The sequence below is a fragment of the Oncorhynchus masou genome, chromosome 29 (assembly GCF_036934945.1).
Source record: "Oncorhynchus masou masou isolate Uvic2021 chromosome 29, UVic_Omas_1.1, whole genome shotgun sequence".
NCBI classification, from domain to species: Eukaryota; Metazoa; Chordata; class Actinopteri; order Salmoniformes; family Salmonidae; genus Oncorhynchus; species Oncorhynchus masou.
Genome location: NC_088240.1, coordinates 62,811,225 through 62,839,083, shown reverse-complemented (window position 1 = coordinate 62,839,083; position 27,859 = coordinate 62,811,225). Strand labels below are relative to the sequence as shown.

The window sequence follows — 27,859 nt, the reverse complement described above, 5'->3', positions numbered from 1 at the left end:
TGTTGTCTAGGAAACTAGTTGTCTCCTAGTCTAGGAAACAGTCTCTCAAAGATTTTTGACATCTCACAGCATTAGAGGAAGAAGCGTCAGGAAAAACACGCCACCATCGCATGGTGCTCACATATCGTAAAATAAGAGTAGTGTACGCCAGTGATGGGAAAAGTACCTCATTTTCATACTTGTAAAGTAAAGATACCTTCAAAGGAAATGGCCCCAGTAAAAGTGAAAGTTCCCCAGTAAAATACTACTTAAGTCTAAAAGCATTTGGTTTGAAATCTACTTAAGTATCATTAAACATGTCTTATATTAAGCAAACCAGACGACATAATTCAATTTTTTATTTACGGATAGCTAGGGGCACAGTTCAACACTCAAACATAATTTACAAATGGAGCATTTGGGTTTAGTGAGTCTGCCAGATCAGAGGCAGTAGAGATGACCAGGGATGTTCTCTTGATAAGTGCGAGAATTAGACAAATTTCCTGTCCTCCTAAGCATTCAAAATGTAATGAGTACTTTTGGGTGTCAGGGAAAATGTAAGGAGTAAAAAGTACATTATTCTATTTAGGAATGTAGTGGAGTAAAAGTAAAAGTTGTCAAAAATATAAATAGCAACTACATAAGTAGTCCTTTAAAGTATTTTACTTAAGTACTTTACACCACTGGTGTACACTTATATGAGGGGGTATACATTCATTTATTGGGGATTTTGTCTTGAATCCAAATCTGTAATTTCAGGAGGTAAATTGGTGTCAGGGGTCTTGTCATCTGGATGTGATCTCTACTAGCCCACCATCTCTTTCTCAGTAGCATTGTAATGTGAAGCACATGGAAACAGATTAACACCACTTTATGTCCTCTATAAAATCTGCATGCCCACTGTCCCTCAGGGCTAGAGTGCTCCTCCATAGATGCGGCGTAAAACCTGTGCTGAAGCTAATTAATTTGTCAACAAATAAAAAAGACGGCACGGAGAGGCAAGGGGAGGGCTTGCCAATGAAACTGGCAACCCCACTCAAATGTCACTGGTTACAGGCTATCATGTGAAACGGAAACAGAATACACTCCTATGTTTAAATGCACTGTAGCAACATTTTGACCAACATTTTATCCAATGTGGGTCTTTGTCAGATACATTAAAGCACAGACTAATACACTTGACATTCCAAAAGGTGCAGAAGGTTTGTACTGACCTCCCAGACACAGAGCCCGTAGGCGGGTGTGTGCCAGCTGTATGTCTGTGGGTGAAGGCATCTCGTCTCCCAGCTCCACCACCACACATAGAGACTGGCCCCCAAACAGGATCAACTCCAGGTTCCTACAGTAACACCCCACAGGACAGACACACAGGGAGCCCTTAGCATTATTCTCTGTGATTAGACATGTCACATTCCATTACTTTGTAACCATAGCCCAGGGCTAGTAAACTGTCTTGCCCCCCAGGCTAAGCACTGTCTCAGACATGCACAAGGAATAGCATTTCACAAAAGCCTGCTTACCTGTCCCATCTCAAGAATGGCCGGGTAACATGTACATGATTACAGGTTAGTTTTGACTTACACATTCTGTTGAGAAGCAATAGCCTTTACCATAAAAGCAATCAACAACCCTATGACTATGTTTATCTCTATCTTCCTCTGTCTGTCTGTCTGTCTGTCTCTCTCTCTCTCTCACACACACACACACACACACACACACACACACACACACACACACACACACATACACACACCTGATGTCATCCTTCTCATGATAGATGTTGTTCTGGAAGCTGGCCATCCGTAGCAGGTCACTGCCCCGAGGATGACGCCAACACCAGCGCTGGAGGACAACAGTCACACAGATTTAGACACAACGTGGTCTCAATAGTAATGGTTTTTGGATATGTTCTAAAGTCCCTGTATGAGTTCTTAGTGACCAGGGCATGAGATTTTAACTGGGTTTTATGACCTGACTGATATTGAGGGGTCATATGATGAGTGGTAAAGTTCTACTTACAGGAATGACTGATATTGATGAGTGGTAGAGTTCTACTTACAGGAATGACTGATATTGATGAGTGGTAGAGTTCTACTTACAGGAATGCGTCCCTCGTTGAAGTGGGCAAAGGTCTTCTTCAGCTCAGTGTCTAGAACTTTCTGAGGGACCACGTTGAACTTGGGCAGACTGACATGAAGTAGGATAAAATGACATTAACCATTGCAAGTTTAATGGGCATTTGGGCGAGGACACTGACTTTACACTAGGGGCACAGTGTGCGCAGGCTTCTGTTCCAGCCCAACACTAACAGGACCAGAGTGGGCAACTATATAATATATTTGATGTTTTCCACTATTAAAGTTCCAAACAGGTTAACCACCAGGAAAGTTTCAGGTGGTGGGTGTATAGGCTACCTGGTGGACATCTCAAAGCGTTCATTGACAGAGCTGACCCTCCAGCCGCAGGCCCCGGTCCTCTCCAGTTCCTGCTCCCAGTCCGAAGAACTATCAAACCAGTTCATGTGGGAGTCACGCCTACGGTTGCTCAAAAACTGCTTCATCTCTGGGGGGGGAAAGAGAGGGGGTGGTGGAGAGATTTAGCCTTCCTTGAGAAAAGCCACACTGAAATATTGGTTATGCTGATTTGATGTGGATCACCAATAATACATTTTTTATATCACACTTAAAGCTGCATTATGTAACTTTTTAGGCAACCTGACCAAATTCACATAGAAATGTGTGTTATAGATCTGTCATTCTCATTAATGTATGTATGCTATGTATGTATACTATTTCTATGGTTCCCGTTCTTAAGTTTAGTTTTTGTGTCTTTTACTTTCGGTTTTGTACACCAGCTTCAAACAGCTTATGCTTATGGGGAATATATTTCACATCGGTTTACATGGTACAATATTTTCTACACTATACTTGCTTGTTTTGGCAGTACTGGCAGCTTCATGAAATACTACCCGCAAAACACCAGTCTCAACGTCAACAGTGAAGAGGCGACTCAGGGATGCTTGCCTTCTAGGCAGAGTTCCTCTGTCCAGTGACTGTGTTCTTTTGTCCATCTTAATCTTTTATTTTTATTGGCCAGTCTGTATATATATATATATACACAGATATGTATATATATATTTATTTTATTTTATTTTTTTAAATATTTGATGACATTAAGGTCTGTCTGTTTAACAAACCCCTCTAATGCTTTCAATATGTGAAGAGCTTCAGTGCACTGTATTAAAAACAGTATGTTCTTTATTTGGGGGGGTCTTTGAGAGCCAGAGAGAATACCTGTAAGCTTGAGATCTTATCAAGGGCCTGCATACAATAGCAATTATTTCCAGCCCCATAATCCTTCAGACAAAAACAGTTGTGTGTCAGTGTGTATTTGTTTGTGTGTGGATGTATGAATGACTCATAATGAAACGATTCCAAGTATCCCTATGACCTTTAAAATACTCCAGTTCTTTGTACTCGGAATGTACTCTCGTCAATGTGACTTTTTGAATAAAGTATTCCAGCGTGTGTGTGACTCACCAACGCTCCCCAGGGCTGCATTCTGGAAGGCGAGGACAGTCCCTGGCTTCAGAGGCTGGTAGGTCTTGGCAATGGTGTACGTTATCTGAGGAGGAGGAACAGGACTCATTCTGCTGATCAGCATGACAAAGTGCATCAGCTTTCAACATGGAGGGAGACCCTGTATGCATGATCCCAATGACCTAGCAGACATCAGTTTCTCTACTCACAGGGTACATGCTGCATAATAGCCATTTGAAACTCCAATCACAACCGTCTGAAGTCAACCTTCAAATCAGGAGACGCTGGGCATGCTACATGGTAATTATTATATAGGTGCTGAATATGCTTTGAAGGTCATTTTGTATTTAATCGCAAGGACTCAGTATACTAAAACATACACACACTTGCTGACAGAGTACAGTGAATTTGGAAAGTATTCAGACCCCTTGACTTTTCCCACATTGTTGTTACAGCTTTATTCTATAATTGATGAAATTACATGTTTTCCTCATCAATCTACACACACTACCCCATAATAGCAAACGCAAATGTATATATATATAAAAAACGAAATAAAAACGTATTTACATAAGTATTCAGACCCTTTGCTATGAGACTCGAAGTTGAGCTCAGGTGCATCTTGTTTCTATTGATCATCCTTGAGGTGTTTCTACCACTTGATTGGAGCCCACCTGTGGTAAATTCAATTGATTGCACATGATTTGTAAAGGCATGCACCTGTCTATACAAGGTCCCACAGTTGGCAGTGCATGTCAGAGCAAAAACCAAGGCATGAGGTCAAAGGAATTGCCCGAGGAGCTCCGAGACAGGATTGTGTCGAGGCACAGATCTGGGGAAGGGTACCAAAATATTTCTGCAGCATTGAAGGTCCCCAAGAACACAGTGGCCTCCATCATTCTTCAATGGAAAAAGTTTGGAACCACCAAGACTCTTCATAGAGCTGGCCGCTCAGCCAAACTGAGCAATCGGGAGAGAAGGGCCTTGGTTAGAGATGTGCCCAAGAACCCAATGGTCACTCTGACAGAGCTCCAGAGTTCCTCTGTGGAGATGGGAGAACCTTCCGGAAGGAAAATCATCTCTGCAGCACTCAACCAATTAGGCCTTTATGGTAGAGTGGCCAGACGGAAGCCACTCCTCAGTAAAAGGCACATGACAGCCCCTTGGAGTTTGCCAAAAGGCACCTAAAGGGCTCTCAGACCATGAGACAGAAGATTCTCTGTTCTGATTAACCTAAAATTGAACTCTTGACCTTCGCCTCTCCCGAGCCCATTGGGGAGTTGCAGCGATGAGACAAGATCGTAATTGGATTGTCCGGGTTAGGGGAGGGTTTGGCTGGGGGGGGAGGCTCTTTACTTGGCTCATCGCACTCTAGCGACTCCTTGTCCTGGGACGTGCGCCTGCAGGCTGACTTCAGTCTTCAGTTGAACAGTGTTTCCTCCAACACATTCTTCTGGGTTAAACAGGCGGGTGTTAAGGAGCGTGGTTTGGCGGGTCATGTTTCAGAGGACGCGTGACTTGACCTTTGGCTCTCCCGAGCCCGTTGGGTAGTTGCAGCGATGAGACAAGATCGTAATTGGATATGACGAAATTGGGGAGAAGAATAAGTCAAATGTAACAAATCACATATTAATAAGTTATATGGACTCACTGTGAAATAATAGGGGTTGACATGATTTTTGAATAACTACCCCTTCCTCGGTCCCCCATACATACAACATCTATAAGGTCCCTTAGTCAAGTATTGAATTTCAAGCACATATTCAACTAAAATGACCAGGAGACTTTTCGAAATCCTCATAAAGAAGAGCAGTGATTGGTAGATTTGTAACAATAACAAATCAGACATGAAATATATATTTAAGCATGGTCCAGTTAATAATTATGCTGTGGATGATGCATTAAACTACTTAGACACATCAAAGATGTAGTCTTCCTCCTAAACTGAGCTGCAGGACAGGAAATAAACTGCTTAGGGATGTCGCTAGGAGGCCGTTGGTGATTTTAAAACAGCTGCAGAGTTCAATGGCTGTGATGGTAAAAACAAATGAGGATGGATCAACAGCATTGTATTAACCTAATTGACAGAGTGAAAAACAAATTGAAATATATAGACAAAAATATTCCAAAACATGCATATGTATGCAACAAGACACTAAAGTAATACTGCAAAAAAAATACACTCTAAAGGAATCAAATTTTTGGCCTAAATGCAAAGCCTTATGTTTAAGGCAAATCCAACACAACACATCACTCAGTAACTGCCTCCTTATTTTCAAGCATGGTGGTGGCTGCATCATGGTATGTGTATGCTTGACAATGACAAAGACTGGAGAGTTTTTCAGGATGAAAATAAATGTGATGGAGCTAAACACAGGCAAACTCCTGGAGAAAAACCTGCTTCAGTCTGCTTTACACCAGACTGGGAAAGGAATTCACCTTTCAACAGGACAATAACCTACTACACAAAGCCAAATCTACACTGGAGATGCTTACCAAGAAGACAGTGGATGTTTCTGAGTGGCCAAGTTACAGTTGACTTAAATCTGCTTGGCAAGACTTGAAAATTGCTGTCTAGCTATAATACCCAAAACCTTGACAAAGCTGGAGAAATTGTGAAAAGAACAATGGGCATATATAGCACAATACAGGTGTGCAAAGCTCTTATGAGACTTACACAAGAAGACTCACAGCTGCAATCGCTGCCAAAGGTGAGTCTAACATGTATTGACTCAGGGGGTGAATACTTATCTAATCAAGGTATAGTAGTGTTTTATTTTTCATTAATCTTAAAAAATATATCGCATTTTTCTTCCACTTGGATATTATAGTATTTCATGTAGATAGTTGCCAAAAAGGACAATTAGTCTAAATCTATTTTAATCCTACTTTGTAACAGAATAAAATGTGAAGAAATCCAAGGGGATTGTAGACTTATAGGCACTGTACACAGACTAGACATATAAATCAAATCAAATCTAATTTTATTGGTCACATACACATGGTTAGCAGATGTTAATGTGTGTGTAGCAAAATGCTTGTGCTTCTAGTTCGGACCATGCAGTAATATCTAACAAGTAATCTAACAATTTCACAACAACTACCCTTTACACACAAGTGTAAAGGAATGAATAAGAATATGTACATATAAATATATGGATGAGTGATGGCCGAACGGCATAGGCAAGATGCAGTAGATGGTATAGAGTACAGTATATACATATGAGATGACTAATGTAGGGTATGTAAACATTATATAAAGTGGCATTGTTTAACCTCTTACATCTATGGGGGCGCTATTTCATTTTTGGATGAAAAACGTTCCCGTTTTAAACAAGATATTTGGTTGTGACCAAGTCACAAAAAGATGCTCGACTATGCATATAATTGATAGCTTTCAGAAAGAAAACACTGACGTGTCCAAAACTACCAAGATATTCTCTGTGCGTGCCCTAGAACGTGAGCTTCAGGCAAAACCAAGATGAGATGGCATCCAGGAAATGAGCAGGATTTTTGAGGCTCTGTTTTCCATTGTCTCCTTATATGGCTGTGAATGCGAGAGGCAATGAGCCTGCCCTTTCTGTCGTTTCCCCAAGGTGTCTGCAGCATTGTGACGTATTTGTAGGCAGATCATTGGAAGATTGACCATAAGAGACCACATTTACCAGGTGTCCGCCCGGTGTCCTGCGCCTGAAATTGGGAATGCGCAAAAGTCACCTGCCAGTATTTTTCCATGGGATACAGAGAGGAAAGCAAGCTTCCACGAACTGCATATCAATGAAGAGATATGTGAAAAAACACCTTGAGGATCGATTCCAAACAACGTTTGCCATGTTTCGGTCGATATTATGTAGTTAATCCGGAAAAAGTTTTACGTTGTAGGTGACTGAATTTTCGGTTCGTTTCGGTAGCCAGACGCAATGTAGAAAACGGAACGATTTCTCCTACACACAGACGCTTTCAGGAAAAACTGCGCATTTGGTATGTAACTGAGAGTCTCCTCATTGAAAACATCAGAAGCTCTTCAAACGTAAATGATTTTATTTATTTGGTTATCTGGTTTTTGTGAAAATGTTTATGCTAAATGCTACTCAAAATGCTATGCTAGTTTGCATACTCTTACACAAATTAGTCCATTTCTATGGTTCAAAAGCATATTTTGAAAATCTGAGATGACAGTGTTGTTAAGAAAATAACATCTAAGCTTGAGAGCAGACGCATTATTTTCATTTTATTTGCGATTTTCAGAAATCGTTAACGTTGCGTTATGCTAATGAGCCTGAGGCTTTAGTCACAAACCCGGATCCGGGGTGGGGAGTTTCAAGAAGTTAAAGTGACTAGTGATACATTTTTTACATCCCATGTTTAATTATTAAAGGGGCTAGAGGTTTGAGTCAGTATGTTGGCAGCAGCCACTCAATGTGATGGCAGTGATGGCTGTTTAACAGTCTGATGGCCTTGATGATCTTTTTGGCCTTCCTGTGACATCGGGTGGTATAGGTGTCCTGGTCTAAATCCCAAGCGTCACATCTGGAGGAAACCTGGCACCATCCCTATGGTGAAGCATGGTGGTGGCAGCATCGTGCTGTGGAGATGTTTTTCAGCGGCAGGAACTGGGAGACTTGTCAGGATTGAGGGAAAGGTGAATGTAGCAAAGTATAGAGAGAGATCCTTGATGAAAACCTGCTCCAGAGTAGGGCTGTTACAGTGACCGTATTACTGCCACACCGGCAGTCAAGAGTTATGAAGGCAGCCAAATTCCACGTGACCGTTTAGTCATGGGAATTGGGTTTCTCCAAGCTCTGATGCTCCAAACTGCCTGGTACTCAGCACTCGATTGTCCCTCTAATTACTCTGACATCAATGTAAATGTAATTGAAAATCTAATCAAACACTTCATGAGAGCCCATGAGCTTATGTTTATGCAATTGCATGAGAAAACAGGGTGATGGCCTCTATTAAAAAGAGGAGGATCCCATCAGCTTTCTATAGGCTAAGCCTACTATATTTTTTACTCAACATTCCTAATATGAAGCACATTGCTTCTCTTTACAACAGTAGTATAGCCTACCTAACTGGCATGAAAATTAACTGTGGGAAAAGCTGCTCCCTTCGCTATTTAAGTGCATAGATTACATGTATTTTTTCCCTTGCCACTGTTTCGAGATAATGGTCCATTCGAAATCAAAACAAATTTCACACATATATGTAAAGACAGGATTAAAATCAAGAATTGTCTGATGGATGACAATATTAGCCAATAATATCACTTGTGAATTATATATTATCACTTGTGAATGATGCCCAGCTTAAGGCAAGTGTAACGTGTGCACTGAGAGTCAGGAAGCAAGTTCAGGGAATGAGTGTTTAAATAAATAAACATAACAATACTCCAAAAACACAAACAATGCACAGAAACTGAAACAGAAAACTTGACGCCCGGGGAAGAAACCATAGGGAAGGTAATCAGGGAGGTGATGGAGTCCAGGTGAGTCTGACGACACGCAGGTGTGTGCCATAATGAGCAGCCTAGTAACCTAGAGCCCGGAGAGGGAGCACATGACAGTACCCCCTTCCTAACGCGCAGCTCCAGCCGCAGGACGCTAACCTAAATGACGATCCCGGGGATCAGGAGCGGACCAGTCACCTCTGCTGAGGTGCGGGAAACCTGTCAGTCTGGCTGAGATGCGAGAGCATGGCGACCTAGAGCGCCAGAGAGAGAGCATAAATGACGGTACCCCTCCCCGGCGTGTTCAGCGCCAGCCGCAAGCCGCAGGACGCCAACCAAAGGGACGATCCCGGGGATTAGGAGCGGACCGGTCAACCCTGCTGATGCGCGGGAACTTGTTACAAGCTGGGAGGCGGGAACCTGACAGACTGGTGATCCGGCTGAGGCATGAGAGCCTGACGAGCCGGTGGAAGCAGGGGAGCCTGAGTCCAGGTGAGTCTGATGACACACAGGTGCACGTAATGATGGTGACAGGTTTGCGCCACAATGAGCAGCCTGGTGACCTAGAGGACGGAGAGGGAGCAGGTGACAGCAAGAAACAAAGACTTTATTTTCAACTTTTTCAAATCATAGTCACACACCTCATGTAGCTTAGCCCATAGGCCTATATGTTTTGAAAAGGTTTGTGCCAAATAACATCTTAAAATGAAGCACATTAATCCGCTTTACAAAGGGTGTGGAGCCTAACTGACATACATAAGCAGTGCGTGAGTTTCACGTTTGGGGAAGATAATTTCCACCATAAAAATGTACCTTTATAATAAAAGCATTACATGCATAATCACATTTGCGGTGACTTTTGATAATGGTATTTTCCCACTCATGGAACATTCAAGCTTATAGCCTACTGCCATGTGCACATTTCTGCGCTTATAAATAATAGTTTATCAACATTTTAAGCTAAACGTTCTGATCTGTTGCGTCAGCCTCATTGCATAAAAAAGCATTTTTTTATGCTAGTGGTTGTATTAATTTGGGATCTATCGCATCCCACAACTGTCCAAGACTATGTTTGGAATATTTATTTCTCTCACAGAATAGGTCAACTTTTGTACTATGGGGGATAGCAGATTGACATAGGCTAATGCTTTTGCTGTTCGTTAGGCCTACTCATCTTGTTGGCTGATGAAACGTAAATGTGGACAGTTCTTTCAATATCTTCAATATGGAACTCGGAATTGGATAAGGACACCCTCAGTTGCATCCCCGTTGTGTCTGTCTTCACTTGTAGCCTGTGAGGAAGACCCGATCATGTGATGAGAGAAATGTGAGTGAGAGGTGCTACGGAGCTTGCAGCACTCAGGGAGAAGGGGATTCGAATTATTATATTTAGCCCAAGAGTACAACGACCACTGGGGTATTACGGCCAAACAAAGGGGATGCCACTGGGAAATTCTAGTGCTTGTCAAATTGTCAGACTGATAAAGTGTGTACAGCCTGAGCAAATAACAAAGCAGAGCTCATGCCTTTCAAGCATCTTTTTTCAAATCATCATTAGAGTCGAGTCTGGTAGCCTTACAATTAATACAAATTCGAAATATATAGCCCAACATTTGTAGAACAACTGAAGTTAAATGAATAACTCTAAATTAGGCATATAGGAGTACCAATTTCTTTGTTAACCGCTCAACACAGAATAGCTGCATGTGTGCAGTTCCTCAAATAGTTTGGAGAAAATATCCTTTCTATTTTATTCAGCTTTGTTCAATTGTATTCTTCATACTATAAATTAATATAAATTAATGGCACGGAATTCTAAGCAACTCGTCTGCTAAATTAACTAGCGTAGCCCACAGCCATATGGCATAGCCAGATCAGAACCTAACATAAGGACATACATGGATTTATTGTGAAGGAGTAGGCTATATTACATGGATTTATTAGACTTCATAAAATGTAGATGTATCAGTGGCTTGTAGGCTGTGTGGAAGCCCGGAGTTGCTAAATGTGTTTATGTTAATTAACAGTAAATTACCGTGAAACGGCAGTTATTTGCTTGACAACCACTGGATGACTAAATTTTGTGACCTCCACTGCCCTACTGCAGAGCGCTCAGGACTTCAGACTAGGGTGAAGGTTCACCTTCCAACAGGACAACGACCCTAAGCACATAGCCAAGACAACACAGGAGTATATTCGGGACAGTCTTTGAATGTCCTTGAGTGGCCCAGCCAGAGCCCGGACTTGAACCCGATCAAACATCTCTTGAGAGACCTGAAAATAGCTCTGCAGCGATGCTCCCCATCCAACATGACAAAGCTTGAGAGGATCTGCAGACAAGAATGGGAGAAACTCCCCAAATACAGGTGCCAAGCTTGTAGTGTCATACCCAAGAAGACCCAAGTCTGTAATCGCTGCCAAAGCTGCTTCAAGAAAGTACTGAGTAAAGGGTCTGAATACTTATGTAAATGTGATATTTCCATTTTAAAAACCTGGTTTTGCTTCGTCAATTCAGGGTATCGTGTGTAGATTGATGAGGAGTTTTAGAATAAGGCTGTAACGTAACAAAATGTGGAAAGAAATCAAGGGGTCTGAATACTTTCTGAATGCACTGTATACACGCCAGCACTCACTCACACACACACACACACACATGCAGACACACGCACTACCTCCACAGCCTGTGTGTCGGGGGTGAGGCGGTCGAAGAGGAAGCAGAGAACACGCAGGTCCCGGCAGTACAACACCAGCTCCTCAGGAGTGAACTTCAGAGAGGAACTAGCTGTCACCAGCTTGGTCCGGGATGGGCCCACTGCAGCACAGAGGTTACACAACCATCTTACAGTCAAAACCCAGGTACACAGAACACAGTACACCACTGATGGTTCACAGCTAAAGCTTCCTGTGTCAAGCCCAGACTTGAATTGGGTTTAGGATATTACGATTGTTTATTATTTCATCATATATTTTTTTACAAGTACATCTCATGGCATTCATAGCACAAGGGACTTTGGGAGCACTACAGCCTAGTAGAGTTGTAGAAGAAGCCTTACCAGCTACAACCTTCTCAATGGAGGCCAGGGCCACATCATGATCCCCCAGGAGCACAGGGTCTGCGTTGTCCTACATAATGAGGGTCAGATGGATGGTTCATATGTAGGTCAGTTTGTCTGATCAGGATTTTTTTACACCAATGAATGGATGGTCTGAAAACATTCTATATGATGTTGTTGATTGTAATGATGAGGATTATGCCCACAAGCCTTCTTCTAGCAATACTAGGGCATCATTACTACTTTCCTACTACGATACCAGGTGAGTTGTCCTTCAACAGTCCATACTCAGAGCTAGTCCAGCACTCACGTCAGGTTTGGGGCTGTCCTGAGGCACAAAGGCCACTCTGAAATGGGTACAGAAGAGAGTGCCAGACAGCCATCCACCCCCCTCCTTGGCAGTTAGCTTCTTCCTCACCAACACAGCCCTCTGCAGCACATACTCTCCTGGGAAACACAGACAGGGGGTTTAGGCTGGAGCTTACTGAATAGAATACAACAATTTTATTGTCCACAGAGTGTTTTAAAATGTGCAAAAATATTGAAAACAATAAAAAAAAGACAATTTTAGAACATCATGAGAGTTTCATCGTCAAGACTGAGCATTCCAAGGTAAAGTGATAAATTGTGCAAAATACCAGAATGATTGTGTGTTTGAGGGAAGGGAGATGGTAACGTTGAATGTTATGTATAACAGAAATGTGAATGAAAGTGAACTTCTGCATGAAGTTTATCAAGGGTCTGGGAGATGCTATTTTCTCAGCTATGTCAGCCACTGAACGATTGAGTCAAACAGATGTGGTTGCCTGGCATCCGGGTCCAGCTTGGCATTCGCCTCATATTTCCAATCACATTGACATTTCACATACACATGATAAAATACTGTGTGTGCAACGAATGTGATGACAGTTCTAGTGTACATAACATTGAGCTATGTCGTAAATAACAGCCCTTACATATAAGACCTCTCTCATGTACTTTGATCCGCAATCACAATACATCAGCTTGTGATAAAATCAAAATCACTGAAAAGGTACTCAGACACTCATTTTCTCTCTAAAACGGCACACAACATTCAGCTCTCTGAATTAGTATCCATTTCTTTACCTTCATACAAATAGTTTAGCTCAGTCTGTCTGCGTATCTATCAGTCTGTATCAAAATGGCAGCTGCTAATGTCTCACTAGAGAAGGACCAATTCTCCTGTCTGATCAGGTCTGGATCTACGGAAAGATCCAGTGACTGCCTAGGGACACAGCTACTGTAAGGACCGTATTGAGAGCTACTTGGATCAGGATGATGAGAAGGTGGTCTGCAGCAGCCCCCAGTGCAGACAGACCTTTATCCCAAGGCATTTTCTAAACAGAAATACCATCCTGGCTGATATGGTGGAGAAACTGAACAGAGAATTCCAAAGTGTTTCCTTTTATGCTAGACCCGGAGATATGCAGTGTGAGGTCTGCTCGGGGAGAAACCACAAAGTGGATATTTCCTGCCTGGTGTGTATGGCCAGCTACTGTAGGACTGCCCTCCAGCATCACTATGAATCTTCTGCATCTAAGATGTACACGCTAGTCAAAGCCTTGCCAAAACTGCAGGAGAAGGTCTGCTCTCGTCATAAACAAACTGCTGGACGAGTACTTCGAAGAACAGCAATGTTTATGTTATCTGCGTAGATGAACATAAAGGCCACGATAGAGTCTCAGCTGAAGCAGAAAGGAGTGTGAAAGAAATTCAGGTGAAAATACGGTGGAAACATTCCAACTGAAGAGAAAAGAGAAGACATGGGAGATAGAACAGCTCAGAGGAGCTACGGCGTCCCTCGAGAGCTCTGCACAGGCAGCAATAGAGGACAGTGAGAGGATGTTTACTGAGCCGATCCACTCCATTGAGAGAAGGTGCTCTGAGGTGAAGGAGTCGATCAGAGCCCAGGAGGAGGCTGAAGTGAGTTGGATTTAACTGCTCCTGAAGCGACTGGAGCAGGAGGTGGGTAAGCTCTGGATGAGAGAAGCTGAGCTGGAACAGCTCTCACAAAAGATCAAATATATTTCCTTCAGATGTACAAGGAACATTGTAACCCTGTCTCGGAAGATTTGCTGTGATTTTGGGGCAGTGAGGAAATCAGACACTTAACTCAAATAAAAGTTGAAGAGCTACTAGAAGGGAGTGATAATACCATGGCAGTGAAAGCTGTCCAAATGATAGTGCTACTCAAACATATTTAAAGCAAGTGAGGGATCATTCCGTCATCACAATTGTTGATATCAGTGCAAACATTGTCACAAATACAAAAAGCAGCATGATAACAGAGGCATGTCTGTGTCAATTAATTAATTTTCCTATTTAGATTAATGGACAGTTCCTTGCCTTTTCTCACTGTAGTGTTTTGGCCTTAAATAAAGCTGCATGTATCAACGCCAGTCATATACAATATATATACTACCTATATACTACTTCCATCTCAGTCTCCAACTTTATTGCATCAATATACTGTACTTATGTATCCTCATTACACTTCAGATGCATTTTCCAATCCAAATGCATGACTTCCCTTCTGGGCAGGGATGCATTGGTGCATATTTACAGAGCCCTTTTTTATGTCAATAAAACTTGCAACTTAACCTGCTCTTGTCTAGTCTCATGGGATACAGGGCCAATATATTTTCCAGATTGATACAGCTTGGGCTCTACAGCTATCAATATTAGTCTATTACCATGTTATTACGCCATAAGTGTGTTTCAATGCTTTGTTGGGAATGATGAATTTATGCAACATATTTTGAAATCTGTTTGTAATATTTTGTTCATGCTTGAAAATAAAAATTAGATTCCAGAACTCTAGAACAAAGCTTCCAAAAACAAGCACATTCACCTATACAGCTTTCTCACATCTAAACACACTGAGCACACAGACACACCTTCTTTCACACAGCAGTGAGACAGCACATTTGTAATGCTCCCTGGCAGCAAAACAAAGCCTTTGCCAGCTAGACTTGGGTTTCCATGGCAACAGAGTCCACGAGAGAGTAGAGGGGTAACATGGCCCTTTTGTCTCTTGCAAGGGAAGTGTTGGGCCAGACACCATCATAGTGGAGAGAATGTTTTCAGTTTCAGTTTTTAGAACAATAAAAAGCATTTGGTGGGTTGTTAACAGGGCTGAATTCCTTCAAAACTAATTTTAAGGAACAACTGAATTCCTTCAAAATAACATTTAAGGAAAACAAAAAATGAATAAGTCAAAAACATAACTGCACAAAGCATGCCATTTTTGGTACAGCTCAACCTCCTCAGATTAGACCTCAACCTCGGTTAAGAGAAGATTTTCAGGGATACCGAATTGCATAAAAAGAGAATAACAGGAAATCTTCATTTAACACATCAAATGCTTGTTTATCCTATTAGAAAGGGAAGCGTGGTTGTAATCACGGTCATCACAGCTAACACTCCAATACTTCGCCCATTGCGCAAGATTAACACCAAAGCCTGGCAAAAGCTACAAAGAAATCTTCAAAGGGTCCCTCAGCGAAGCCACAAGATCGTTGGGGTGTGTGAGCTGAAGACTGGAATCAAGACTGGAATCAAACCGATTAGGCTACGTTTACGCCGATTCTGGTCTCACGACGCCGGATCAAAGTCACAAACCCTCAGCACAAGTATTTCCTTTCTAAAGCCTCGGACATATAGCAACAAATTCAACTCTTGAACCAGGCGCCCTATGGACAATTTAGGTTGTAAACACAAATGGGCCCTTGTTTCTAGGATTGCCTGTTACTCTGTGGCCAATCAGGCTCAGTGGGATTCGCATGCTCCTTTTAATGGCTCCGTGGGTGCAACAGTGTTGAAGACATTTCTCAGGCATTGTGGCTCACAGATGTGAGAGAAGGGACAGGAAGTGTCTGTTTCTGGTTTGAGATCTGGACTGGAGAGTCTGCAGGTAGTTTACATTCCCACAGCATGGGAAGCTGAGGATTGAGTCACTCAATACTCTGTATACAGTGAAGCTGTTTATGAGACGACACAGTCAATTCAACATTTTAAACAGTTTTACTGTCGTCCTACAAAGTGCAGGCCCCACCCCCACCACACACACACAACGCTCAAGTGCCTTTGTCGCTCTCTCTTTCTAACCCTCTCTCGCACACAAACTCACATATGCACGCAGACAAACACATGCACAGACACTTTCATGCAAACACACAAACACTGGAAAATCCCCACTGTGGCCATCTTTCTCTTTGTCCATTGGTGTTCTGCCAGTGGATTGAAAAACCTGAGAAATCAGCCAGAGAGAACACAGCTGCATGTGATATGAACCAAATGCTCCATTTTCAATTTCATTTGTGTCCAACCACATTTGTTCTCCATTTTGTTCCTATGTGTGTGCAGAGCAGACGTTTCTGGCCCTCTGCTAACCGATGGGAGAGAATAAGACTGAGCAGTGTCATGAGGTTGTACCAGAGCAGTGTCATGAGACGTCTGATGAAACAACACACAGCTTTGTTTTCCTGAACTTACAGGACGTTTTGGGGAATAGAAATGTATTCCCATTCAAAAATCCTATTCTCCCTAACCCTAAATATAACCCTAGCTTCAACCCCAAAACCTAGCACTTAAGCCTAAAATAGCATTTTAACCTTACACTTATGGTGGCGCTATTTCATTTTTGGAAGAAAAACGTTCCCGTTTTAAACAAGATATTTTGTCACAAAAAGATGCTCGACTATGCATATAATTGCTACTGTTCGAAAGAAAACACTCTGACGTGTCCAGAAATACAAATATCTTCTCTGTGCGTGCCCTTTAACGTGAGCTTCAGGCAAAACCAAGATGACTTGGCATCCAGGAAATGACAAGGATTTTTGAGGCTCTGTCTTTCATGATCTCCTTATATGGCTGTGAACGCAAGAGGAATGAGTCTGCCCTTTCTGTCGTTTCCCCAAGGTGTCTGCAGCATTGTGACGTATTTGTAGGCAGATCGTTGGAAGATTGACCATAAGAGACCACATTTACCACGTGTCCGCCCGGTGTCCTGCGCCGAAATTGGTGCGCAAAGTCACCTGCCAGTATTTTTCCATGGGGCACAGAGAGAGAAGCAAGCTTCCACGAACTGCATGTCAATGAAGAGATATGTGAAAAAACACCTTGAGGATTGATTCCAAACAACGTTTGCCATGTTTCGGTCGATATTATGTAGTTAATCCGGAAAAAGTTTCACGTTGTAGGTGACTGCATTTTCGGTTCGTTTCGGTAGCCAGGCGCAATGTAGAAAACGGAACGATTTCTCCTACACACAGACGCTTTCAGGAAACACTGCGCATTTGGTATGTGGCTGGGAGTCTCCTCATTGAAAACATCAGAAGCTCTTCAAAGGTAAATGATTTTATTTATTTGGTTATCTGGCTTTTGTGAAAATGTTGCGTGCTACATGCTACACAAAATGCTATGCTAGCTTTGCATACTCTTACACAAATTAGTCAATTTCTATGGTTCAAAAGCATATTTTGAAAATCTGAGATGACAGTGTTGTTAAGAAAAGGCTAAGCTTGAGAGCAAACGCATTATTTTAATTTTATTTGCGATTTTCAGAAATCGTTAACGTTGCGTTATGCTAATGAGCCTGAGGCTTAGTCACAATCCCGGATCCGGGATGGGGAGTTTCAAGAGGTTAACTAAATTCAGGACATGAAAAAAGTTCTGACTTTTCAAAAATGTTTCTTGTTTTCCTTGTGGTCGTGATAATGTAGGAAAACATGTATACACATGCACACACACACAGAATGCACAGAGCTCTTCGCTACTTCTTTAGGTAGTGTGCTATCCAAATTGAGCTCATAAAGCATACAATTGTATATTCTTCAGAGATATTGACCTGCTCTTCTCTTGTCACTCAGCAAGGCCAGCAGTGACAGTCCAATGCTTGACACCAACCCAAATCCTGTGTAACATAAGCGCATGGATCAGGGGATTGTGGTTTTGCTCTGAGGAGGGTCCTCAGAGGAAGGTCCTCAGGCCCCTCACATTGGGGCGGCAGGGTAGCCTAGTGGTTAGAGTGTTGGCCTAGTAACCGGAAGGTTGCGAGTTCAAACCCCCGAGCGGACAAGGTACAAATCTGTCGTTCTGCCCCTGAACAGGCAGTTAACCCAGTGTTCCCAGGCCGTCATTGAAAATAAGAATTTGTTCTTAACTGACTTGCCTGGTTAAATAAAGGTTAAATAAATAAATAAATAAAAAATAAAAAAGGTACACTATCTATCCACCCATAGCTGTTTGCGCTGCCCTGACCCAATCACCCCCTGGAGCCTGTTCTGGTTTCCCCTGTCCTGTGTCTGAGTGTTATCTGAGAATGTGATGAATGGCACGCAGGGTTGTATAGTATACAGTACACTGAGGCCTGGGACTGTTCTGACCGTCTGTGGGATGCTGCAACGTGAGCCCTTTCACCCAGTTTACTTCCACAGATTCCCCATTCCCTTACGTGGTGCCTCTGAAAGTGTGTGTAGCACATTTTTCAGAGCCGAAAGTCAGTTTCCAACATGAGAGAACTCCTTCACAGAAACTATGACAGTGTTTCCCATTCGGATGAACCCTTTCTGCCTTAATGTGAGGCAGGTTTCCATGACCAGCTGTGTTTCAAATCTTCCATGACATAGAAAATTGGTCAGAGAAAGGGAAGAAGAGGGATGTGAGAGCCGGAGAGAAAGAAAGACAGACAGACAGACGGACAGCATGTCACAGTCACACGATAAAAAAACAACAACTCAGAATGGGACCATAGTGATCCTCAGACAGACTGGGAGAGTCTGGAAAGAATGAGATAAAAACAGTTTCTGAATCAGACAGAAAAAGTGAATGAAGTGGAAAGGGAGAGAGGAGGGACGGGGAGGGCTGTGTCTAGGTCAGCGGTACAAGGTGGAAGTGAGAGCTGAAAGTGAAAGGGACAAGGAAACACACACACTGCTCCCACAGAAGTGCTGTGAATAACTGCTGATATGAAACGGTAGAGATTAGCATGGCTCTGGAGGGGCCCTGGCCTGCCAACATTCCTGTTGGAAAGCTCATGCCGCGTGGCGTGCTGCTGAAACGGAGATTATGACCAGGGGCAGAGGCCTACAGCACTGCTCTCCACAGCACACAGACACACTGTTCTCACAGAGGCTACATTACAGTAGCTTAGCACTAGGATTTAGTAAGAAAACAAGAGATATAGATGGGTGCAGTTTCAAAAGATGGACTTGCCTAAAGAGATGTGGCTGACACTGTTTTCAGACCCACATGTTATGATATGCGTATGGCTACTGTATTTCTGACATGGAAATAGCATCATATTCATCAGCGCTCTGCAGTCTGGGACTTACCTGGTAAGCAGCGCAGTCCAAACACATCTCTCCCCCGTGCGTTGACACCACTGTGACTCAGCATCCTCTCCTGCGGGGGGAGAGAGAACAGAAAACAGACCTGGTGTTATTACTGCAACCTTTCAAAAAATAATTAGAGAACAAACACTCATGTGATTTTGCTTCAACTCAAGGTCTTCTTATTGACCACATTCCCCAAAACCATAGTCAATCCCATAATGCTCCATGTTGACTCTCAGTTTCCATGTTTTATTAGTTGTTTTGCTCTGTACTGTATGATTTGATGCGGTCTCAAAGTACTCCAGGCTGTTCTGCTAGCGGCATAATCCAATCCCATAGAACCACAGGTTGCTATTACCGGACTACTGGCTAGCTGCTAGCACATATGGGCCCATTTAGCCTGAGCTCCCACCCCCCACAGAAGACCATTTACACAGGGTAGAAATCACACAATGCACAAGACATAGGCCTAGGCACTGAAAAAGGAACTGTTTGTTCTGGTAATGACCACTCAGGCGGTCCAGTATAGAGACATGGAGATTGCTTTGGACTGAGGTCAACGCATACAATGAATCTTTATGGTACTGACTACTCACTCAGCAATTATTTGCTGCCTACAAGGCCGCTATTCACAATCATGTTACATTTTTGCGCCAGTTTAGTCACATATTTCTTGGTAGAACGAACTAAAAACAACTTACTATAATGTGTGACAAATACTCTTAGGCTACTATAACTCTTGTGACACACACAATGTAGTGGTGAAGTGAACTGCGTGCTAACATGCTAATGAAAACGTATGGCACTCTTCTGGTTAACTTTAGATTGACAGTGGCTAAAACCTCACGAGAGAGTTAAAACAAAGATAACTGTTGCTCCATCAAAAGGTTGTAAGTTCCACTCATTCATAGCGTGGCTGTTTGCCTTGTCTGTGAAACGCATATGCCCAACCGACCATATCAAGAGGCCTAAACTCACGAGCACTCCACTAACATTAGCATGATGCTAGCATCATTTGGTTTTCAGCTTCTTTCCCATCATCAAATCTCACAGCTTTTAAATTCTTGTCTCAGAAAGCAAGTGCCAATTCTCAAGATAAGTCATGTGGTTAATCAATTTTCCAAATTCATTGGCTGCAGTTAGTGTGAGAGAAACCCCAACCCCAAACTGCCAACCCCCCCTAACAAATACCTCAGAAACGGGCTAACAATCCTTACTTTCTCAAAACAGAAGATGAAGTCCTGGGTCATACCAAGACATCCTGGACAGGGTTATTGTTCCACCAATTTTATTGACTCAATCCTCTTCCCAAGACCTGAGTTAGCAGAAGGGAATGGTGGAAAAACAAGCCTGTTTTTAAATTACAAGGGAGAACACTAAAACTTTACAAGGTTCTTGGTTTCTGCTTGCCAGCAGACCATTGTTAATTTTTGTTTTCATCTGGATTTTCAAGTCATATGTTTATCCATTGTTTCAGCACCAATTCCCCATTTATAACTAAAACATTCTGCATTCCTTGCTCTTTTTCAGAACTTAGATATTTAGATCTTGTTTATTTATTTATTTTTATCTGAAACTCAGTTCCTTGTATCAACCAATATTAACAAACGCTGTGTCTGTGCCTTGGGGTTGTGTTATATTCAGAAAGTTCAGTAAACATATTTGGATTCCAACAGCAGAAATTCTCCAAACTGCTCCACAAGCTAAAACTACATTGGAGGCTGAGGAAGAATAGAGCCCATCAAATAAACTACAACAAAATGTGTCATAACAGGAAGAGGAACTGCACTAGGCAAGTCAGTTATGAACAAATTCTTATTTTCAACGAGGGTCTAGGAACAGTGGGTTAACTGCCTTGTTTAGGGGCAGAACAACAGATTTGTACTTTGTCAGCTCGGGGATTTGAACTTGCAACCTTTCCGTTCCATGCTCTAACCACTAGGCTACCTTGCCGCCCCAATAGGAGAGAAGGGCGAGGTGAAGTTGTCTAGATTAAAATGATTGGAACCCTAAATCAGTGAAGGAGAGGAAAAATCCCAAATTAGAGTCCCAAATCCAATTCACCCCCCAAAATGAATAACCACATGTCCAGGCTCTGTTTCTGCTGATGTTTCACTCCTTGACTCTGCCTTAAGTATCTGGCTTCTGCGTGTGTAGTACTCAATCAACTCTTTCCCTCCCTCCCTTTCTCCTCAGGGAGTACAGCCAAGGCCCATTGCAGTTTCCATTGCTCATGGCTTCCCCTTGCTACTGCGACCAGACTTCTTCTGCAGAGGAGAACATACCTCCTCTGCCCTGAAATAGACCAAACTTTACCGGAGGGAGGAAAGTGGCAGTCCAACACCACATAAACCTCACACTGTAGGGTTGAACAACATCCCTCGCCAACAAGCACAACAAGGGGCCTGTGTGTAGCTCTGGTAGTTACATTTTTACTCGTTAGATCATTACAACACATTGTTTTAACATGTGGTGCTGCTGTAGAGGGAGGTTAGCCTGTCGGTTTATGTGGTATTGTCAATTTCCTCACATCAATAAGCAGGTTTATGGCATTGTCGTAGGGGCTCTAAAAATATAAACAAGGATGTGGGGTCTTTTCTCTAATCATGGACTCACTTTGAAGTGTTTTTACCTCTTGCCCCATTTGGAGCAACTCCAAAACATAAACGAAACATAAACCAGACAAAAGTTGTCCTGAAACCCAAAACTGTTTCTGTCTAGCCGTGAGTCGTGGCTTTGCTTTAATGACGCCTCTTTGTTTTGCTTTCAAGGAGCATCTACGACAGTGCAATACATTTCCTACAACATAGTCACATCACACACTTTATTATACAGAGAACAAAACCCCAAAGACAAAACAACGAAAGAGAACCCACAATGGAATAGACTACTGAGAATTCCACCCTCGGAATGTACAAAAAACAAGGAAGGAAAGTGATTTAAACATATAGGAGAAAATATGAATGTTTTTAATGAATCGTGAATTCATATGCCATTATCCACTTGCCCTGCTTAAAATGCAGCTTTGAACCCCTAGCTTACTCTACAGCCTGCAGAAGCAGTACTATAACTCTCCCTGTGGAATCTAAATGTGCCCACTACCCTCCATATAAATGAAAATTTGTAAGTCGCTCTGGATAAGAGCGTCTGCTAAATGACTTAAATGTAAATGTAAATGTAAGATAGAGGGACTATTTGTAGTACAGTGAGGGAAAAAAGTATTTGATCCCCTGCTGATTTTGTACGTTTGCCCACTGAAAAAGAAATGATCCGTCTATAATTTTAATGGTAGGTTTATTTGAACAGTGAGAGACAGGATAACAATAAAAATCCAGAAAACGCATGTCAAAAATATTATAAATTGATTTGCATTTTAATGAGGGAAATAAGTATTTGACCCCCTCTCAACCAGAAAGATTTGTGGCTCCCAGCTGTCTTTTCTACAGGTAACGAGCTGAGATTAGGAGCACACTCTTAAAGGGAGTGCTCCTAATCTCAGTTTGTTACCTGTATAAAAGACACCTGTCCACAGAAGCAATCAATCAGATTACAAACTCTCCACCATGGCCAAGACCAAAGAGCTCTCCAAGGATGTCAGGGACAAGATTGTAGACCTACACAAGGCTGGAATGGGCTACAAGACCATCGCCAAGCATCTTGGTGAGTAGGTGACAACAGTTGGTGCAATTATAGGCAAATGGAAGAAACACAAAATAACTGTCAAAATCTCCCTCGGCCTGTGGCTCCATGCAAGATCTCACCTCGTGGAGTTGCAATGATCATGAGAACGGTGAGGAATCAGCCCAGAACTACATGGGAGGATCTTGTCAATGATCTCAAGGCAGCTGGGACCATAGTCACCAAGAAAACAATTGGTAACACACGACGCCGTGAAGGACTGAAATCCTGCAGCGCCCGCAAGGTCCCCCTGCTCAAGAAAGCACATATACATGCCCGTCTGAAGTTTGCCAGAGGACAACTGGGTGAAAGTGTTGTGGTCAGATGAGACCAAAATGGAGCTCTTTGGCATCAACTCAACTCACCGTGTTTGGAGGAGGAGGAATTCTGCCTATGACCCCAAGAATCCATCCCCACCGTCAAACATGGAGGTGGAAACATTATGCTTTGGGGGTGGTTTTCTGCTAAGGTGACAGGACAACTTCACTGCATCAAAGGGACGATGGACGGGGCCATGTACCGTCAAATCTTGGGTGAGCACCTCCTTCCCTCAGCCAGGGCATTGAAAATGGGTCGTGGATGGGTATTCCAGCATAACATTGACCCAAAACACACAGCCAAGGCAATAAAGGAGTGGCTCGAGAAGAAGCACATTAAGGTCCGGGAGAGGCCTAGCCAGTCTCCAGACCTTAATCCCATAGAAAATCTGTGGAGGGAGCTGAAAGTTTGAGTTGCCAAAACGTCAGCCTCGAAACCTTAATGACTTGGAGAAGATCTGCAAAGAGGAGTGGGACAAAATCCCTCCTGAGATGTGTGCAAACCTGGTGGCCAACTACAAGAAATGCCAGACCTCTGATTGCCAACAAGGGTTTTGCCACCAAGTACTAAGTCATGTTTTGCAGGGGGTCAAATACCTATTTCCCTCATTAAAATGCAAATCAATTTATAACATTTTTGACATGCATTTTTCTGATTTTTTGTTGTTGTTATTGTGTCTCTCACTGTTCAAAAGAAACCTACCATTAAAATTATAGACTGAATTTCTTTGTCAGTGGGCAAACGTACAAAATCAGCAGGGGATCAAATACTTTTATCCCCTCACTGTAATGCCTATGGTGTCTTGGCCTTATATCATTATAACGACCTCCGTATAGACTTGGTCTGCAACAATCACTCGTTAACTGCCCTTAACGATAGTCGAAATGAGTTGTTCATGGTGGGACATTTTCTATTCTAATCCTCTTCTATATCCCTCTCCATTCAACTGTGTATAATCTAGTCCGAAGTAAACTGTTTGTATACTCAGTGATGCTGTGAAAGTAAGGTTCAAAGTTAAATCAGAGGGTGTGTGTGGCACGCGTGTGTCAGAGGGTGTATCTGGCGATACATACTTCAAGCTTCTATTTGTCACTGTGCATGTGCATGTGTCAGTACGTTGCTTAAGTATGTCCATTTGTAGACTGTAAAAACAGGACAGGTTTCAATAACTCATGTTTTAAATGTGCTTCTTGTTTAACAAAAATGTGTGACTCTAGCAACTCATAAACATACAACTCCCACATTGGGTGTTGCCCAAAACAATCTAGACACTTGAAATGGACAGAAATAGGCTACTATCCTTGTTTCACACTTTCCCTGGGGGATAGCAGTATCGGTTAATAATCACCCAATGGACGATCAGTAAACCCTTGAAAACAAGCCTACATCTTGTTTACTAATGAGAGGCGGCATTGTTTTTGGTCAGTTTCTGAATGGGAAGCACCGCCAGTTCCATAGCTTGTTTCAGGATCTGAGGTCTTGGCCCTATGGGACTGGGTGTGTGTGAATACCATTTTGGCTCTCTTTTATGAGCCCTCCTGGATCTCCAGCCACTCTGAATAGAGCTGAGCCCAACTCTTACATTTTAACTACTGTGGCACTTGCATTGTGTTGTGTGGGTGACTGACTGCTTCCAGATTCCAGCCCATAGACGTATGTTCTAGCTAGCTGAGGAGCCAGCATGTGAACAATTCAGGGGAGGGGAAAGACAGAGTGTGGGAAAACAACCAGCCTGGAGTGTAATTATGAAAAGTAACATGCAAACCTCCTTATAACCCAATCAGTCTGCATGTGATGTGAAATGAAAGGCAGAACTTTTCTTAACCTTATGTAATTTCTCAATGGTAACTAATTTGGTATTACTGTAAATAGCCTACATACACAAGAGTTACAACACTATTCCACAAATGTAATTTAGTTCAGTATTGGTGTGCTGTAGCCTACTTACTAAATACAAAATGAGAGCGACAAAGGTTTCAGGTCCATAGACAACTCATTCCTAATTTCTATTCAGTGCATTTCCAAACCTCAACACGTTAGTGGAAGTGAAACCAGAATGTGTAGGTGTATAATTTTCAGGACATCACCATGTGTTTCTCTACAGCCACATTGCAAACTTCTATTTAAGATGGCAGTTTATTTTAGCCGTCTCTGTTAGGCACTTATATTCATAATCAAATTCAAAACATCCTGCTCCTCAGGCTGTCGTTTCCATGGCAACGGTCAGATGTTGCACTAATCACCACCACTCCACGTGAGCAGAAATGCCTGAGGGTGGAGTTGAGGCATCTTTTATTGTTTCCCCTGCGGCTTCTCAAAATAACCATGGAGGAAAAGCTAAGCAGCACAGGGCGCACGAGCATAACATTTAAAATTTGAAAGAATATCTAGGCTATGACATAAACCATCACTGTAATAATCAGTCCACCAATTTTCCACAAGGTTCTTCGATTTAAATTGGTTTTAATTGTATTGGGCTTATAGACATGTCCCTCGCCCCGAATGTGCTCACAGACACAGTCTTCCATGTAATGACGTCCAAAACTGTTCTCTCTTGTAAAGGAGGCAGCAATGCAGATTTACCAAGACTTCTCCAAAGACGGGCGTGACAAAGCACCTTGACTGACATATTGTAGGCAAAAGGTTGATCCCTCTGTGGTGGTATAACAGAGTTGAAGGCATCAGTGGAGACAGACCCATCCAGAGCTACACCACAATGTGTAGTGTGCAACAACAAGAAATTCAAGGCCACAACACATGAAAGATCTCAGAAATAAACCTGAATGTTAAGAAACCACAGGGCTCTCTGCGATTCATATATATATACATATATACATATATATATATATATATACACACATATACACATATATATATACACACATATACACATATATATATACACATATACACATACATATATACACACACACACATACTACTCTTCAGCAGCACCTCATGTGATTCTGAGCTTGGGTGGCCAGGAAGCAATCATCCAGGAAGCTGCTGTCATCACACAGTTTATCACTAAAGATTATATATATATATTTATTAACTGTACACTATGTGCCTGTAGTGTTTAAGTTTTGGTTTAGTCCTCCATCAGCTCCAAAATGTTTTTTTTTCTTTCTCTAAATACATAAACCATTTGGACATTCATAGCACATGCCATCATTTGGTATGGATAATAATTCATACAATCCAAGCAGGCAAAACTCAGTGCACACGTGCTGCCTGCACCTACCATATAGAAACATTGTACATAAAACAAAGAATGCTACGATGAACAGCTTGTATTTGTTGCTATATAAAAGGAAAACAACTCCCTCAGTCCCAGACAGAAAGAATAAAAGGCCTTCTGTCTGTGGAATGTAGGTTATCAAACCATGAAACTGTTTCCACAAGTAATACTGTCTTAAAATGTTTCATAGAATTCTATACAATGTGTCCAACTAATTCGAAAAATGTAACTAACCATTCTGAACACAGCAAAATATCTAGGTGGAATCTACACTCTACATCTGTGTATATGGTCCACCAATGATCGAACAAAAGTATCTCAGTTTATTATTCTCATTGGTACCTAAAAAGTTCAGCCAGGGCAAGCTACATTTCAGGATATGAAGAAAATGAAACAGAATATTAAGACATTGCGTCGAAAGCCTACCTTTATATCTGGAACCATTTGTCTCACTTTGAACGTGGTTTTGGATCCCGTTAACATTTTGACGTCCAATATCCAACTCTCTCCGCACGAACTACAGAAAGTAAGCTATCAGACTTTAGTTAATTTACGTTTTTCCGATGGCGAGAAGAAAAAAAATGCCTTTAATCGCTCCATGTCTTTTCCAGGAAAACATAAGAAACGGTCCACTTTCTTCGAATGTCAGCGAATCCATGCATCGCCGGTTTCGAGAACAGAGGTGGTCTCTGAATTACAAACTAATTTAGTTTCTTTCGCGTTTATCATTGGCGAAAGCATCCATGTCTGTACGCTACTGTGTAGAGCACGCCCCGCATAAATGTACCGCCTGTCAGGAATATTTGCTTATAGGTTGTCAGTCAGTGGTAAGGGGAAGAAATGTATACCACTGCTTGTCCCTCTGCTTGTCCCTTTTGCGTTCCATTTGTTGTTTCCCCTCACCATAGTTAAAACGACACACACCAGTGAAAAAAGCAAGTGCAGTAGAGCCTCTTAAAGGGCCAGCAGTGTAAAAAGCATCTAATAGGAATCCATTTTTTTTGTTTTACCAGAAGTTTGTTCACTAATGGTCCTGCAAATTAAGCCACAAGGTGTTCATGTTCGGTTCCTTCCTGCACTACCACACCGTATTCAGGTAATTAAGGTCTTGGTTAGTTGAACGAGGTGTCAAGAGCACTGGGACTAAAGCAGTTCAGTTCTTCAGGACTATGAAGAACACAGTGGTGACATTTTGAATTTGGGGTTTAGGAAAGGTGACCGCATGTAGAGCTTTTGAAGTAAGCCTA

General features: G+C 42.2%; 1 protein-coding gene across 1 annotated transcript in view; it reads right to left on the bottom strand.

The window, feature by feature from the left end:
* Positions 1-27,505, bottom strand: part of LOC135520226 (myotubularin-related protein 11-like) — a 34,574-nt gene extending 7,069 nt beyond the window's left edge. The window contains exons 1-10 of the mRNA XM_064945625.1: positions 27,039-27,505; positions 19,376-19,445; positions 12,331-12,467; positions 12,021-12,090; positions 11,640-11,779; positions 3,519-3,603; positions 2,394-2,541; positions 2,079-2,166; positions 1,733-1,821; positions 1,194-1,318 (exon numbers count right to left, since the gene is read on the bottom strand). Of these exons, the coding sequence (XP_064801697.1) occupies positions 1,194-1,318; positions 1,733-1,821; positions 2,079-2,166; positions 2,394-2,541; positions 3,519-3,603; positions 11,640-11,779; positions 12,021-12,090; positions 12,331-12,467; positions 19,376-19,445; positions 27,039-27,095 (1,009 nt within the window). The 5' untranslated portion in view covers positions 27,096-27,505. The remainder of the gene's footprint in view (positions 1-1,193; positions 1,319-1,732; positions 1,822-2,078; positions 2,167-2,393; positions 2,542-3,518; positions 3,604-11,639; positions 11,780-12,020; positions 12,091-12,330; positions 12,468-19,375; positions 19,446-27,038) is intronic.
* Positions 27,506-27,859: the final 354 nt, after the last annotated feature.